Source organism: Bactrocera neohumeralis, chromosome 4, assembly GCF_024586455.1.
Source record: "Bactrocera neohumeralis isolate Rockhampton chromosome 4, APGP_CSIRO_Bneo_wtdbg2-racon-allhic-juicebox.fasta_v2, whole genome shotgun sequence".
Taxonomy (NCBI): domain Eukaryota; kingdom Metazoa; phylum Arthropoda; class Insecta; order Diptera; family Tephritidae; genus Bactrocera; species Bactrocera neohumeralis.
In genome coordinates this window covers 5,620,992-5,637,729 of record NC_065921.1, presented here as the reverse complement: position 1 = coordinate 5,637,729, position 16,738 = coordinate 5,620,992, and the positions used below count along the sequence as shown (strand labels likewise).

Below are 16,738 nucleotides of genomic sequence, written 5' to 3'. Positions count from 1 at the left end.
CGGTGAGCATATAATTTCACGTTTTGGGCCGGTCGATTGGCCACCAAGATCGTGTGATATCACACTGTTAGACTTTGTAAAGTCTAAAGTCTATGGGGACAATCCCGCTTCGATTCAAACTTCAAAATAGACCCCCCTTTGAATCAAAAGTTCTTGAGTTGCTCGTCCTGCTTAAAAAAATATGTTCAAAGGTATCTGATTTTAGATTGGGCTAGGTTTAAAGACCGATCCTGTTACAATCGCCACCAGAGATCTCATTTTGACATCCTGGAACAGTGATCCGTTATGATACCTAGAATCCTATATAATGCTCTTAAATATCCTCATAATTCAACAATGCGCCCTAATCCTACCAAAAATTTCTTTGGGCGACTAAAATCAGTTTCGGGTATCTCTCCTGGCCTGCCGAAAATATGACTGCCTAGTTATTTCAATCTAAGCCTAACTGAGGGCAAAAAGATCACTAGATCTCTTACGATGGACTTTGGGCATATACCAATGGTGGCACAGCGCTTGCCAAGCTTCCGCGAAGCCCAGCTACCTAGTAGTAGAACACAGAAGGATACGGGAGCACCAATCCACTCCCATTCTACTAATAGCGGTTCTAGGGTGCCCTTTCTTGCTAGCTCATCAGCTTTCAGTTTCCTGCGATTCCGCTGTGACCTGGCAGCCATACCAGTCTTATCACAAGGCACTTTTTGACCAGCTCTGAATGCACTGTCAATGAGTTCAAGGCTAGTATAGCCGCTCTGCTATCTGATGGGTGGTGGATGGTCACTTCTCTGAACGAAGCAGTCTACCCACTGCTACCTTAATGGTTGCAACCTCGGTGTGGAATACACTGCAATAGTCAGAAAGTCTGAAGCTGGAGTTGATAGAGAGCTCCTGACAGAAAACCCATCCACCAATCTTCCTCCCAAGCTTTGACCCATCCTTAAAGAAGTTCACTGCCCTTTTGCTCCAACGGCTTCTTCCCACACACAACTCCCTCGCCGGTACATGGGAAGAGAAGGAGCCGGCAGAGTTCGGTTTGGCGACTCCATGATCCAAGCTAACGGTATCATCTTAGGTGGCAGGTTGTATAGAGTCACCAAGAACAAGCGACTTTACTTCTACTTGAGAGCGGTGTAAGGTTGTCTATAAGGTGATCTGGACAGGAGTATGGTAAGGAAGGTCAAACCAGATGATTTGATTTTTCGGGGTACAAACTGTAAAAGCCCCTTGTAAAACGATAGATCGATATAAAAATACTCGAAATGGCTACTGACGCTTGATCTCAAAGATTGTAGTAACATGGATGCAATACTCACTGATCTCAATCTGCTGGTTGAGAACCAGGGGGCTTCGCTAGAAGGGCCTTATAGATCGTGTAGAATGCAGGAAATGTCAAGAGCAAGACATCAAAGAAAACTGGTCTATGCGGTCCTGACTAATCTTATCTAACCTACCTTTTCTCTAGCTTGATAGCGGTAAAAATATTGATATAGCATGACAATCTTCAGTTTCTCTATAAAAATACGAAAAAATTAAGAACCTTTCCTTGTTGATCTATGAAAAGACGTAGGTTTTAGTGCTGCAGCTGATTATTTATAAAAAATTGTGATTGAAATTAATTTGAAGACATCTTCAAAATAAGTTTTTCAAACTCAGAGCGACAATGGAAATAGGTTGATTCTGCAAATCAAGCCATAATCTACTATTTAATTAATTTGCGATTTGTTATAGAAAATACTTACAATTCATCGGGACAGTTGATCGGTTGACCCAACCTAAAGCCATCCGAGAGGTATGCGCTCAACTCAAAAATATCCACCTCTTCAAAAGGCGTCAGCGCCAATGTGGCCAACTCCCAGAAGAGAACACCCAACGTCCAAATGTCACTATAGGAATTGAAGTATTTCTTCTGTAGCGATTCCAAAGCCATCCACTTGAGCGGTCGATTCTCGTTGTCGCCCAGGCAGTGATAGTCGTCGGGAAAGAGATCGCGCGATAAAGCGCTATCACAAATTTTCACGTAGGAATCCATATCAAGACTGCAAAGAGAGAGAGAGGGAGCGAACAAAGAAAGGAAGTATTAAGGGAACAATTTTAAATGGAAAGGAAGAGAAAAACGATAAAGAATACAATAAACACTCACTAGCAATTGCGGGTGGCAACATCGCGGTGTATAATACCCATCGAGTGTAGATGGGCGAGTCCCTTGGTCACATGCAAACCGAACTCCACCAGTTGACGGGTGCTAAGTGGCGAGTTGAGCTCACGCGACTTCTGTAGGAAGCTATAAATAATACAAAAATATTAATTATATTCTTCTCTCAGAGTATTTCTCGCCAACGTACATTTTGAGATTGCCCTTGGACGGATAGGGGTAGGCGATCTCGGGTGGACCTGGTAGCTCGGTGTTCGCCAACAAAGGCGTCAGTATATTCGGATGACACACACCGATTAACGTCGAGGCTTCTTGCAGCAGACAGGCCACCTGCGTCAGCGAGGCGCCATCAACGACAGTTTTGATAATTACATCGCACGAGTCACCGAGATTACCCGCGTAGATGCGGCCGTAGGTGCCCTCCTTTATAAGGTGCTGGCACATAAGCGTGCCCGGCTGTACGTTGGGTATGCGACGTAGCTTTTCTTTGGGATCACTACCACTGCCGGCGGAGGAACTAGCGCCACCGAAAACGCTGCCATTGCCGCCGCCGCGACTGCTCTTCGGTGTGGACATGCTGTAGACCTGCAAGGAGCGGAGAAGGGAAGTGCAGTAAACAGGAAAGTAAAATTGAGTGCGTGCGTGTGTGTGTGGGTGTGCTAAGCACTTAAAGTGTCAGCCAGCGTATGCGTACTATGTGTATGTGTGTGGGGTGACTCAGTCATTATTCATTGTGACGTGCGGATTTCATGCTGATGTGCCGATATTTAGTAGATAATCAATTTGTTGCAGTCCTGAGCCAGCGTGTGGATTATGTAAACAAACACATGCGAGTATATTATAATCAGCACACGCACACACTTACATTTGCTGGCGTGAGTTGCATATGTTTATCTGCTTCGAAAAGTTGCGGTGTGGCCTTGTGTGTTTAATAGTCGAGTTAATGAACTTGTACTTCAGTCTGGAAGAGGCGTTCAAAGTTTTCGTTTGCATTTGTCGAAGCCACCGGCTAAACAAATGCTCATCGTCATTACCAACAGTCCGGTGTTGTGGACAGTGCGGTAAGCACACATCAAACGCAGCGTGGTCACGCCTATCTGAACAATCAATAGCAATTGACACACATGAAACCCTAATAACACACTCACTAACAATTAGTTCAAATAGATTAGCACGAATATAGACTGAAGTTACGGGATATACGGGAATTACTTCGGATGTTTCATACTTAGTTAATCCGTAGCAAAGATTTGATGCATTAAGATTATCACGGGAAGTTGAAATAATGAAGTGTTTTCAAAAATGAAGTCTCTTAAGACTCTAAAACACCCTTATATAGGCAAGAATAACAGTCTGAGTTCTCTCGAAACTATTTCGAAGGAAGATTTTTTAAGTTTAATGAAGGATCACAGGCTGAGTGTCAGTCCAATTCTCTTAATGACAACAAACTTTTTATACTACATAGGTTATTTGTGAACTACAACAAAATATTGACTGAAACTATAATTTAGAGATTTGTAGTTTAAATTTTCGATAAAATTTTTTTGAAAAATTTTTCGCTAAAGAACTACTTCAAAACGAGGTTTCACATAAAATTATATGAAAACATATTGAACATTGTACAACAATTTTTTCTGGATATCATTTGCTAAGTAGAACGCAGACGCTGTTTTGTGGCTTGTTTGGTCAAAATATGAGTTCATTGGGAAAAAAAGATATACAGGGTTTGTTCGGAAAGTATTATGACTGATTTTCTTCCGCTGCGACTATATTTCGGAACTGGTGCGCACCGACTGGTTCGGTAGAGGGCGTTCCTAGCTAATGTCAGTTATTTCCGAGCCCCGTGACTCTCGACAAACATTTTCGCGCGACGTGTTTCTATGAGTGGTGCAAGCCGAAAATGCAGCGTTCGTTAGAGCAAAGGTGCGCGATTAAATTCTGTGTGAAACTCGGTAAATCTGCGACAGAGACGTTTGATATGATCAGGAAGGCTTACCCAGATGTTGCTTTAGCAATAATGTCCTTTTGGAGGGTCGGGAAGAGGTCTCTGAGGAAGACCGTGCAGGGAGTCCTGCGACCCTGTCGACTAAGTATTCGTTTCATTGCCCAGATGTTAAATTTATCAAAATTTGTGGTTCAGTTCGAGACTCAAACGAAGTGTCAATTGGGTCCGACAACAATGTAATCTCCGAAGATGGAAAACTTTTACATTTGATAAGATATATTCACAAAATTTGGTATGGATTATTTTCTAAGGCAACAATGCAATCTCCGAAAAAATTGTTCACATCGGATTACTATAGCATATAGCTTTCATATAAACTGAACACATAGTTACTAAAAGAAATGCACCTGTGAAAGGTATATTTGCTTCGGTACAACCGAAGTAAACGTTTTTCCTCAGTTTTGACTCAAATAACTTTGTAACTGAGAAATTGTTTTACAGGGTATTCTTAAACTACTTTACTTTACTTTAATATGAAGAAAATATTTACCCGAAATTCATCGTATTTTGATAGAAATTTATTTTAGCTAAGCGAAAGAACTCTTGATGAAAAGTGCACCTAATGGACAACTCTAAACGTGAAAAATCATATGTTGAACCTGGCTAACCAGCGTAATCAAGATTAAAGCCGAATATTCATGGCGCCAATGTACATAATTCTGAGTAATTGGTGGCTTCGGAAAGGATTGCCTTATTATAAGGCACTAAAATGTTTAAACACAAAAAGTAAGGAATATAGCTAGATAACCAATTCCATACATATAACTAATACTATTTTATTTTTTAGACCATAGTTCAAACACAAGAGAAATTAATTTACTGATTTGGGAGTTAAAGCGGTTTTGTTGTTCTTTTGTAAACTCCATCTTATTTTAGGAACCGGTAAAGAATCTAAGTTAAGTTTCTAGATCAGCTTTAATGTTACTTAACTATTAGTATATGATTCCACGCAGTGGTGGTTAGTTGCAAGATATTCGCAGTGATTGGGCGTTGAAAAATACATTGAGAGCTTCATATGGTCCCTAGTTGAAATGCTTGAATAAAATGTAGCAAGGATCGGAGTTGTGGTAAAATTAAATTAACCTCACTAAATTTTTATCTTTACTCGAAAAATTCCGCTAAAATTAGTTTTTTCCAGCATAAGCCTTACGCCGCTGCTTTGTGTTTAGTTATGCTAAGTAACAAAAGGTCTTAATGGCAAATTTATTAGCAGCAAAAGCAGAAATGACAGACCACGATTTGTCGATAGCAATGGAATGAGCTTGAGGCGGGCATACACACACTTGCACACACAAAAGCCATTGACCGAATACATTTTAATTTCCACCACAATCACGAATTTCCTTCGGCCTAATTCGTACTTTGGCCTTTATTGTGATTTTTTCAATTAATGCGCCTGAGCTTAAGTGTTTTATTCACATAAATGTTTTTAGATTAAGTTTTGTCCTTGTGGCTTAGTGAATGTTATTGTTTATCTAATTGTTTGTTGTTGTTGCAAGGCATTAACCGAGCTTTGAATAGGTAAATAGAGTTGTCATTGTTGAGCTCAGCACCGCCAAAGCCGCAAAACCATAGAAAAGACCAATAGACACAAAAAAGAGAGACAATAAGGGCCAACGGCTAACGGCTAACGGCCAATAGCCGAAACCAAAGCGAACCTTATCTCATTGTGGCCGCCAACGTTGTTGTACAGAGCCTGCTTGCCGCCGCACCGCTGTACATATGGATGTAGTTATTTTAGCAGCTGCTCGGGCGACTATGGCCGACGGGCAGCGCCCACCTCAATTTGCCAGCCGGTGGTTGGGCCTGTGCAAGCCGTAAATCTTCATCAAGCGAAAATTACGTAATTTCCCAACCGCCAACTGTCGGTGCCAGCGGCAACAATTGCCAGATTGCCCTGCAACGGCTGTGAGCTCTGCAGGGCCGCTGGCATTGTGTGGCTTTTTGTCGAACGCGTGGCAAGCTCGTACGTACGCGCCGGCTACGCGTGTGTGGGACTGGCCATTACCGCTTTGCCAATGTGGCAAATGGCAATTTTCGAAAAACAATGCCAATGCTACAACAACAGCAACCACAAAAATAACAACAACAGACAGGAGAGCAATAAAAAAGAAATAATAAAAAACAATGCAGCAGACAGATAAAAGTGTGCGAAAGGGCAGCGCGGCGGGCGAGAGATGTGGCTTAATTGTATTCCACACTACAAGCCCAATATTGGCACCTACACACACACATACACGTGCCTAGACACATGCAGCAGATACAGAAATAAAAGAAAATCGTGAAAATTAAAGATACCACCAGCAGCGCCCAACAACAGCAACAACAAAATGGCAATATTGTTGCACAAGATAATAGCAACATAGCAACGGTGAACCGCAGACGCCACCACCACCGCCACCTCAGTCTCGGGCAGTACGTGGCAACCGCAAAGCGAAAAAATAAAACGAAAAACAAAAAACAAAAAACACATTGACAACAATTTCATTTATTGAAGCGAACAACCGCAATATGAGGAAAATTTATTTGCGTTCGGCCGCAAATTGTCGTCAATGTGGCTGTGGCTGTGGCAAGCTCTGTAGTAACTACTTAAACGGTGACAATGATGGCACTGCCCAAAATAGCCAGCAAACAAAACACTCGTCTGTCTGTTGCCACCAGTCAACTACAATAATGAGTGCGACGACCAGAAAAAGAATAAATAAATGAGCTTTGGCTTTCTAGACCCAAAAAAGTTGCCACTACAACAATAATAGCTTTGCGCCACAATAAGAAAAAAGACGGCATCAGTCAAGTGATAAAAGCCGTGGGCTGTGCGAGCAACACTATGCCATGTTAAGCTAAATGGCTTTGGCCATGTTCGCATGGAGGGAATGATGAGCTAGCCGAAGGTTCAGCAGGTGATTGTTGCGGTGAAAAGCGCGTCAAAAACGTGAAAAACAAGTCGGCTCTATAAATGGCGCGGCTTTGTCACTAACAGCTGAAAAGCAATAAATATATTATAACCCAACGAACACAAATGGGCCGAGTACCCGAACACATTTATTCTAAAATGGAGTATCTAATGCAACTATATAATATTACATTTCTGAAGAGGAATATCTAGAAAAACTTACTGGTTAAAAGTAAAGTAATAATTTGAATTTATGGCAACTGATGGATTTCCAATAACATTTCAGGGGAACACAAATTTTCTCTGGGTATACCGACTGATCAAGTTGGACTCCACTAACCCATTTAAACTGCGCACGCCAACGAAATTGGAGATTATTTTTCTAGATTGATACATAATTTTTTATGTTCCTGTGAAATTTGATCTCCATAAGTCGATTGGTGTGTGTTTCTCAGCTGTTTTTTACGCGAAAAGTTTCTCTGGCTGCTTTGGACCACTAGAAATTTTGTGTCCCCAATAGAATCACGGATACTCGTTGAAAATGTTGTAAAAATGTTTTTGAGAATCTGTCTTCCCCGAATACAACCATCTTGCTCGTGAAGTCTTCGAAAACTTTCCGCATGCGGAAAACTTGCAACGTTGTTAATGACGATCTCATCGGTCTTTAACTACGCCGCACCAATATGGTCATCTGGATGAGGTGAAACGCTGACGAGGATGCTCAAATCTTGTCAGAACTACACTGCGGACGACGACAGGATGCCTCTTGATGTCTCCCATCGAACATCTGCATAGTGAGGCTCCTATGCTCACAGTTAAGGAGCATAATGAACTCCTTTCTAAGCAGTTTGTGCTGGGGTGCTTTCGCAGAAATCATTTCAGCAGTTACCTGCTTGGAGCGAACTTGCCTACTAGGAGCATTAAGAGGTCTTTTCTTAATTACGTCCACGATAGTTTTATACGCTGTCCAGATTTCGGACGCAACTAACTTCTGGCATGCATTGACCGCCATTCACAGCGGAGCCATCAACGCTTTCACCGACTCCCTCCCTCTGCGTGAATGGCGTACTTGTAGTGAAACCACCACCCATTGCAGACGAAGAGCTTGAGTTGCTGCGAGAAACGAGAGTGATCTTTGCGCAACTTGTTTCAGGATACTGTAGCAGGTTATACTCCCACTTATCCAGAATAGACCCTAATATATCAAAAATATGCCCAGCGTGCAATGAGTCACACTTCTAACACCCCTTCCCCTTGGGTCCAACCCCGTCGAAATACCACGTTTCCTGGGCCTACCATTGGATGACGACAGATCGACTCAATTTATTTCGGTTAATGTTTTGGGTAGGAAGCGTGTCAATGCTACATTCGTACCAAACTAGCTGAATCTTTTGCATAGATGAAGTCTCGTAGGCGTTGCAAAATAGATGTTTGACAACGTAGCTGAGGACCCTCGATTCATCAAACGCATCATAACTGGTGACGAGACGTTTAGTAGGTCTATGAATGTGACGTCGAGAAAAATCTAGCGAATAGCGCTGTAAAAATAAGCCAAATCCGAAAATACAGTTCAAAGTTAGTTACAAGCAAAGCTCCTTTTTTTGATTACCGTGGTATGGTTCACCATGAACTCGTTCCACAGTGTCAAATGGTCAAAGAGGTGTCTACGTAAAACAATTCGTCGTACACGACAGAATTTGTGCGCAGAAAACTTAGAATTTTTCACCACGATTCATATTCTAGAATGTTTGCGATTGGGTTCTTAGCAAAATGCGAAATGAGAGTCATTGTTCAGGCATCATATTTGCCAGGCTGGGCTCTCAGTGACTTTTTTCTTTTTTCGAAAATGAAAAATCCATTTCGAGATATGAGCCTTTGAATCCATTTTTTTGTTTTTTTAAGATGGTGGATGCTATCCGAGCCGAGGCTTATAACAAGTGTATGGAAAGAGGCTTATAAGAAGTTAGGTCAAGCGTTGCCATGATTTGAGGCAAGTGGATAAAAGGGAGCCTTTTTTGAAAACGATAAAAAATATGTGTATTAAAATACGTGAAAACGAGTTACTGTTAGTCCAGGTCCATTTGACGGCAATTGACTCGTAGGGTGGTCAGAGGTTGGTTCTGATTTTTCTACAAGGGGATCAAAATCGGAAATGAAGTATCTTCTCTGCTTTATGGGACATATGACATATTCGCCACCAGCAAACTCACTTTTTCGGTTGCGTATAGACACGCATTGTCTAAATTATGTAACTGTATGGCATATACAGCAAAGGAAAATTTCAATTAAAGCGAAACAATGCACACTCTATCATCCCGAAGCCACAGCGGCAAACGCCAAAACGACGCTGCAAAAAAAACAGAAACAAAAGCAAACTTATTTCGAGGCCGAGGATGAGCCAGGCGGACGATAGGAGTGTCGCTGGAGCGCTTTGGTGATAAATCTTTGTCGCCAAATAAGTACCAATACGCTGCTTTGTACCGAAACGGAGGTGGAGCAGCGCAAGAGGCTGGCCGCAACACCCACTAAACGCGACACACAGACGCACAGACGCTCCGAACGAAGGCACAAACGACGGCGCTGTGAAAGAAGCGAGCGACACTGGGCGTCAACCGACAACACAGTGAAAGTGTAATTAAAACTTTGACTAACGACAACCAAACGAGCTGAAGCGCACCAACACACAACTAAGCGGCAATAAGAGAGCCAACTAAATATGTATGCAAAACGAAGTGTCGCGCGACGGCGGTGTGGCGGGAGTCAAACAGCTGTGCAGTTGCGGTTGACATTGGTTTGTTATTATTGTTGCAATGCTTTTGTTTTTGGTGGCAACGTATTTACATGGCAAGCCGATGTAGCTGCCGCTGTTGCCGCAGTTGTTGTGCTGCTCGGTGTCGCGCTGTTGCGGTATGTCGATGTCATAACTTAAATCTTTAATAGAGTCAAAAAGCGATTGCTGCGAGCAATAGAAAAATCAGCATAGCTGAACTCAAAATTAATGAGCAATTCCAAGCAACGAAGCAGCGGAGCCCCGGTCGCGCACAAGTTGCAAGTGGCATGGCTGGTGTGCGTTGGTGTTGCTGCTAAGGCGGGGTGGTTGGACGACGAAAGTCAAGGCCCCGCAGATTACGACTTGTGCGAGTTGGTAATTAGTGTAAGCGTGGTGGTGCTGGGGAACCGTAATTGCGCTTGTTGCTGCTGTTGTTGTTGCCAATCTTATCTGCTCACTGTGCCCTGCATTTGTGCCGTCGTTTGCTGTTGCGGCTTGCTGGCTGAGCGCAAATTAGAAATTTTGACAATTGCCACCGAACGCTACCCTGCGGCGTTCAGGGAGATGGGGATTACGGTACTTGCCATAATGAATAACATTTGTAGTGCCGCATGCAACTGTGCTTATCCGTTCTGTGATGGCAGTGCTGCACATGCACCACTACTCACCCCGGCAGCGGACGCAGCCTTGGCTTCGGGCATAACTCCGTTGAGTTGAGTTGAGTTGACAGATTCGATGGGTTTGTTGTGACATTCGAAATGACATATCCAATATCATGCCCCAAGAGTAGTCGTTTGAATCGTACCGGCTGTTACAATATCAGTCACACTCACACTCCCCACCACCAGCCACACACGCTGCAGCCACACACGCCAAATCCATACATTTAAACACTAAAATTGTGTTCAGAGAGCCCCTCTCATATTTATATAATACAAAATGTATATATTTGGTGTACAGCAAAGGGCAACATAAACAGATAACCCAGTTAACCCTAATACTGAGATTTTTGGGAAAGCGGATAAATGTATATTATGTAATTACAGATGTTTTTGAGCCTCGAAAAGACTGCCGGATGATTGTTGGCCTTGTGACAGGTGACAACTTACTGGCCTCAAATCCGCATGGACATTAATAACGAAGACACATGCAGGAAGTGCAAAGTGCAGCGGAGTCTGAGACAGACGATGGAATACCTGCTCTGTTTCTGTCCGGTCTTACCTACAACTCGTCTAAGATATCTGAGCGCTTCGCAGTTCAATGGAGTATATGAAAGTATGAAAATGTAGATTTAAGTCTCTTCTGAACTTCACAAAAAGCGTTGACGTCCTAAAAGACGAATACTTCGGATCTCCATCTAGCATTCGAAAGGAACAGTAGGTCAATCTATTGGGTAGTCGAAAAAGTGTTTTCGTATTTCTAATCAAACTTCAACATTTTTTTGAATGAACTATAATGAACCAAATATGTATAATTTTAGTCGACCACTTTTTGCCATTTTTTCGCTAGAGACATTATTCCATCAGTGTAAAACTTTTCTGGTTTCTTGGCGAAAAACCGCGACAAGTAATTTTCATTGGCCTCTCTTGAATCCAACTTTACTCCATTAAGGGAGTTCTGCATTGACCGAAACAAATGGTAGTCCGATGGCGCAAGGTTAGGGCTATATGGTGATACATCAAAACTTTCCAGCCAAGCTCTTCCAGTTATTGCCGAGTCATCAAAGATGTGTGTGGTCTAGCGTTGTTCTGATTGAAGACGAAGTCCTTTCTCTAGATCAGTTCTGGTAATTTTTCTTCGATTTCTTCCTCAATCTCATCAGCTGTTGACAGTCAAATGTGGGATCAATCGTTCGACCAGGCTGGAGCAGCTCATAGTGGATGATTCCTTTTCATTCCCACCAAACAATCAGCACAAGCTTTCGAGGCGTAAATCCTGGCTTTGCTACCTTTTGTTGAGCTTCATCACGCTTGGACCATGATCTTTTTTGCACATTATTGTCGTATTTGATCCACTTTTCGTCTCCTGTCACCATTAGTTTCAGAAGCGGTTCGATTTCATTTCGTCTCAGCAAAGAATCACAGGTGTTAATTCGGTCCAATAAATTTTTCACAGACAATTCAAATATCGAGCTACTTTTTGTAGCCAGCATTTTTTAAATGGTTCAAAGCTATTTGATGATGAATGTTGAGTTCGACGACATGTATGCTTATATGACGGTTCTGGTCAATCTTTTACATAATTTCATCGACTTTTTCAACGATAAGTCGATCAGAGCGAGGTGCATCTTTCACATCGAAATTTCCTGAACGGAAGCAAGCGAACCATTGTTGTGCTACACGAACTGATACAGCATCGTCTCCGTAAAATGAAAATAATAAAAATTCTTAGAGAAATTAAAAACTGTTGGGTTTTAGTGCGGACTCTGCGGATATTGTGAACATTGTACCAGAAATTCTCTGGCTAAAGATGAACTATATCATTCGATGCGTAAGTCTTGAACATTATTGGTCTCTTGGTAACTGCTTGATAACGCTATATTTTTAGTACCACTTTTTATTCATAAATGAGTCTTTTCATATTCCCAGAAATTATTTTTATTAAAAACAAAATTACACCCATTCATCATGCTCTTATCCATCTATTACTTAGCAAACTGCAATGGTTCTGTGGGTTGAGACCAACAAAAACCTAATCCATCAACCCGACCACAGATAAGGACACATTACATGCAACCACACACACATACAGAGGAGGCTGTACCTGCGGCAGCACTCATATGGCTGTCTGCTTTTATGTGACATCTACTCACATTTGGTGTGTCCAATGCATTCAGCTTGGCGTTCCAATTGCAATGCTGCAGCTGACGCTTATTGCCAACGCTTGTTGCTGCTGAAGAGGGTGCAACAGCAAACGTCCAACAGAATGCGTCGGAGTGGCCACGTCACTGCAAGCGCCTCGCAACCATTCGAGTGAGTGTGTACTTACACACACATACACATAAGTATGCAAGTGTGTGCGTGAGTTGGACGTTCCTTTATTGTTGGTGAGTGTGACAGCTATAGCTCAATACATTGGCAGTAAATATGTGTGTGTTGGTGTTTGTAGAGTGGGTAAGTGTGCGTTGCTAGGAGTAGGGGTTGCTTTGAAGGAGTGGTTAAACTCTTGATAGGCAGTTAAAATCAATTTATGTACGCACTCACGCCTGCCTGTTAAAGTTTAAAACGTGTTTGACGTTTCGTTTTATTAGTTCAATTGTTGTCAAAGGAGGTGGTGATCCGTAGTGGACGCGGGTCGCAGTTGACAGGGTTAAGTGGGTTTGACGTGTGTCTGATTAAAACCAAATGGAGGGATTGCCATTGTTGAAGGTTTGAGGGATCTGTTTTGTGTTGTAACTTAAGCTGCTCGTATGTAGCTTTAGGCAGTTTTGTTTTCTTAAAGATTTGATAATTTTGATTGAAGCTCTAAGGTATTATGTGGATCATAATCATAATTGAAATTAATGAAAAAACTCCTACTCTGAACACCTCTACGATATTTTCTCATCAAAACGCTGCTTATTTGTCGGACCCGCCGCCGATATCGGACTACTAGAATTATTTGAGATTATTTGGCGCGAATTTTAACAGACTCTGCAGCCTCTCTATCGCTACCGCCTCCAGTGTACCATACTGTGGCGACCCTAGATGCTTACAGCAAAGTCTTGCCAATGCTGGACAAGTGCACAAGAGATGCTCCATTGTTTCCCTGATGTATTTAATGCAGTCTTCTCGATCTGTCATCCGGCGGGCGTGAGTCGCCACCAGATAGTGACCAGTTAGTATTCCCCGTCACTATCATAACTAGAAATGGTCGTTGAATTAAAGTAGGATTGGCTATTGGACAATCGAAAATCAATCCCATTTTCAAATGTCAGCAATTCACCTAGGAAATATAATACGACTATCTTTGACCTCACAGTATGTAAATTGGGGCGTCTGAAAAGTTATCCTGAACCAGGTTTGAGGACATATCGATCTTAGTTTCTATTTTTGGGACACGATCATTTTTTTATTAGAGCAGGTATGTTCGGTTTTTTCATTTCTGAACTTTCCCGAATCAATCGAAGTAGGAAATTTGGTGTAAATTGTTTGTCCGGAAAGTAACAGGATTGATTTTCTTCCGTCGCGAATGTACTGCGACAGGATTCGATAGAAGGCGTTCCTAGCTAACGAACGAGCGGCTGGTCAGTTGCCTCTGAGCACCTGGAGAGTCAGGACAAACATTTTCACGCGTTCATTAGAGCAGAGGTACGCGATTAAATTCTGTGTGAAGATCGGTAAAAGATCAAACAGGCTCATACAGATGTTGCTTTAGCAAGAACTGGTGTGTATCGGGGGCACCAGGCCTTTCGGAGAGCCAAGAAGAGGTCTTTGAGGAAGACCGTGCTGGGAGACCTGCGACTTCGACAAACACCGACAATATGACTCGAGTGTGAAAAGTTTTGAACTCTGACCGTCGACTAAGTATTCGTTTAATTGCCCAGTTGTTAAATTTATCAAAATTTGTGGATCAGTCCGAGACTCAAACGAAGTGTCAATTGGGTCCGACAAGACATCGCAGCTGATTGGAAGTTGCACCACGACAGCGCTCCAGCTCGCACCGCGTTTCATATGAACAGCTACCTGACCAAATCGCGCTGGCAGCGCTGCATAGGCGCAGAAATAACCCATTTTGAATGCCTTTAAAGATTTGTAACGATTGGTTCAACAAATTTTTTTAAGTCGACTCAGTTCTATTACTTTCCGGACAGACCCTGTGTGGAGATCAGATCTTTATAGTAATAGATACCATTAAAGATGTAGTATTAGTAAAACTTCTAGAAGTAAAAGCAAGTGGGGGAACGTCGAATCAATGATCTAACCAAGTATAGTGAGGAATTATTCAAGCACTGAGGTCGCATTATGCAATAGGAAAAATCTTCGAGTTTAGCCTCAATATAAAGTCATAAAAAATATTTGTATTGTATTTTGTGCTGTCCAATTATTTCGTGTACACTCATTTCATAATTTTGATTTCAAGCTCTAGTAGTAATTCCTTATCGCAGCATTAATTATCATAATCCGTGCTAATATTAAGGCTCTGCAACTCGAAATGTCCCTCTCCGATGATCTAATGGTCTAAGCTTGAGTACTAAATTGAATGCCAACAAGCATCAGATTGACTGATTCTGCATGTAACCAACGTCACTCTGCCGTCAAGGGAATATATGTATAACCTCACTACATCGTATTGTTCCAACTTTGCCGTAATTATATGAGTAAGGGTGTACTTTGAAAGCACGGACGGTGTTTTAATGTGCTTTTGGGACCATAAAATCAAAGTGATTGTCACAGCGCAGCGCTTTCAAAATGAATAGAGCGAGATTAGAGAGAGAGAGAGAGAGCAAACCCGCGCGAGGTTGAGTGAATGTCAAAATGCAAATCATTCAGTGACAGTGAATGTCCGTTACTCTTTGTCGCTGTAATTTTATTGTGTATGCCCGAGTGGTTTGACACGATATTTGTGTGTCAGTCGTGCGTTTACAGTTATTCGTCGTAGCACAGCTGCACTGTTCAATGCGCAACAAACAATTTCGGTTTTGTCACCCTGACATTACAAGTAATTATGTGCCTTGCTAAATCAGAAGTGGAATAAATGGCTACCGGCAGGAGCGCAGGGAGTGCAGGGCGTAATATTGGTGAGAAAAACATACATACAAACGGTGAAATACCATCCAACACCTAGTGCGCAGCGCGCCAACCCACGGCTGCATGTTTACACAAAATATAAATTCCGTCATAGACAAAAGCCCAACTCTATGCATATAATTTGGTTGCATGCCACCCGTTGCGTCAGCTGGGAAAATATCTGCCACACACATATACACAGACCTACACAGCGTAGTTGAGTAGTTGAGAAATAACGAAAATAAACACTGGGGCTTGCGGGTGAGATGTGTTGGGGCGCCCATGGTCGCTTGCCGTCAAGCAGCCCACTTAATGAACGTGAAATTGGGCAGGTGTTGCCTAGGCGCCTTAAACAGCGCTAAGCTCTTGATGGTGTGCGCCAGCTTTTCATTACTCGTTTCATTTCATCATCACATTCATTACCAACGCTTCGCTTGCAGAGCTACTGTACTTTGCCGGCGCTTGCCTCCACCTTTCTTTCTGCTGCCAGCAATTGTTTTGTGCTACATTTCTATTTTATTTTCGTCGCCACGCCTCCCCTTCGGTGCGTGAAACGCTGTCGTGCGTAGAGCTGTAAAGCTTTCCAATTATATTTCAATTTGCCTAAAACTAACGAACCGGTTGGAGGTCTCAGGTCTCAGCTTGCTGCGAGCATGTTGTTCGACTGCTTCACTCCGCAATCCGACCAACCGACAGCGCGCGCAACAGCGTGCCACTCAAGCGTGCTTGAGCAATGAAATCTATGCGAACATGCGAATGCCGAGCAGAACCCTTCAACAGTACGCGCAAAAGCAAGCAATCCTTCGTGCGTTGCCGGCTGTAGCCCTTTCTTCGGCGCCTTTTTGGGGGTTTCTGGTTGCAGCCACCTTGAAGGCGCGCTGAAATCTGCCATAACAGGTGAGGTGTTAATTTTATGTGGAACAAGTTATTTTACGGCGAATTCCGTGCAGGCTGTTTTACGCCTAAAATTATGTAAGCTCGAGTACAAGTATATTTGTCAGGCACTTCATTTCGGGTAATGTCAGCACACTTACCGCCTCCACTAGGATTATGAGAATTTTGTGCATTGCGTAAATTATACAATTTAAATTATGAAGCCCATAGGAAGTTAACTGTAACAAAAGGCAAGACGTTGAAATTTTTCGAAAGCAATTTACCGGGTTCGAGTGGCATAATTGACGTGAGGCAAGCGCTTGTTGAAAACTTAACCCAC

The 16,738-nt window shown here is 42.5% G+C and overlaps 1 protein-coding gene across 2 annotated transcripts in view; it reads right to left on the bottom strand.

Moving 5' to 3' along the window:
* LOC126757654 (tyrosine-protein kinase RYK) overlaps positions 1-16,738 on the bottom strand; it is a 122,905-nt gene that overhangs the window by 7,241 nt on the left and 98,926 nt on the right. For both annotated transcript variants that reach the window (XM_050471730.1, XM_050471731.1), the window contains exons 8-10: positions 2,340-2,734; positions 2,138-2,278; positions 1,737-2,033 (exon numbers count right to left, since the gene is read on the bottom strand). In XM_050471730.1, the coding sequence (XP_050327687.1) occupies positions 1,737-2,033; positions 2,138-2,278; positions 2,340-2,734 (833 nt within the window). The remainder of the gene's footprint in view (positions 1-1,736; positions 2,034-2,137; positions 2,279-2,339; positions 2,735-16,738) is intronic.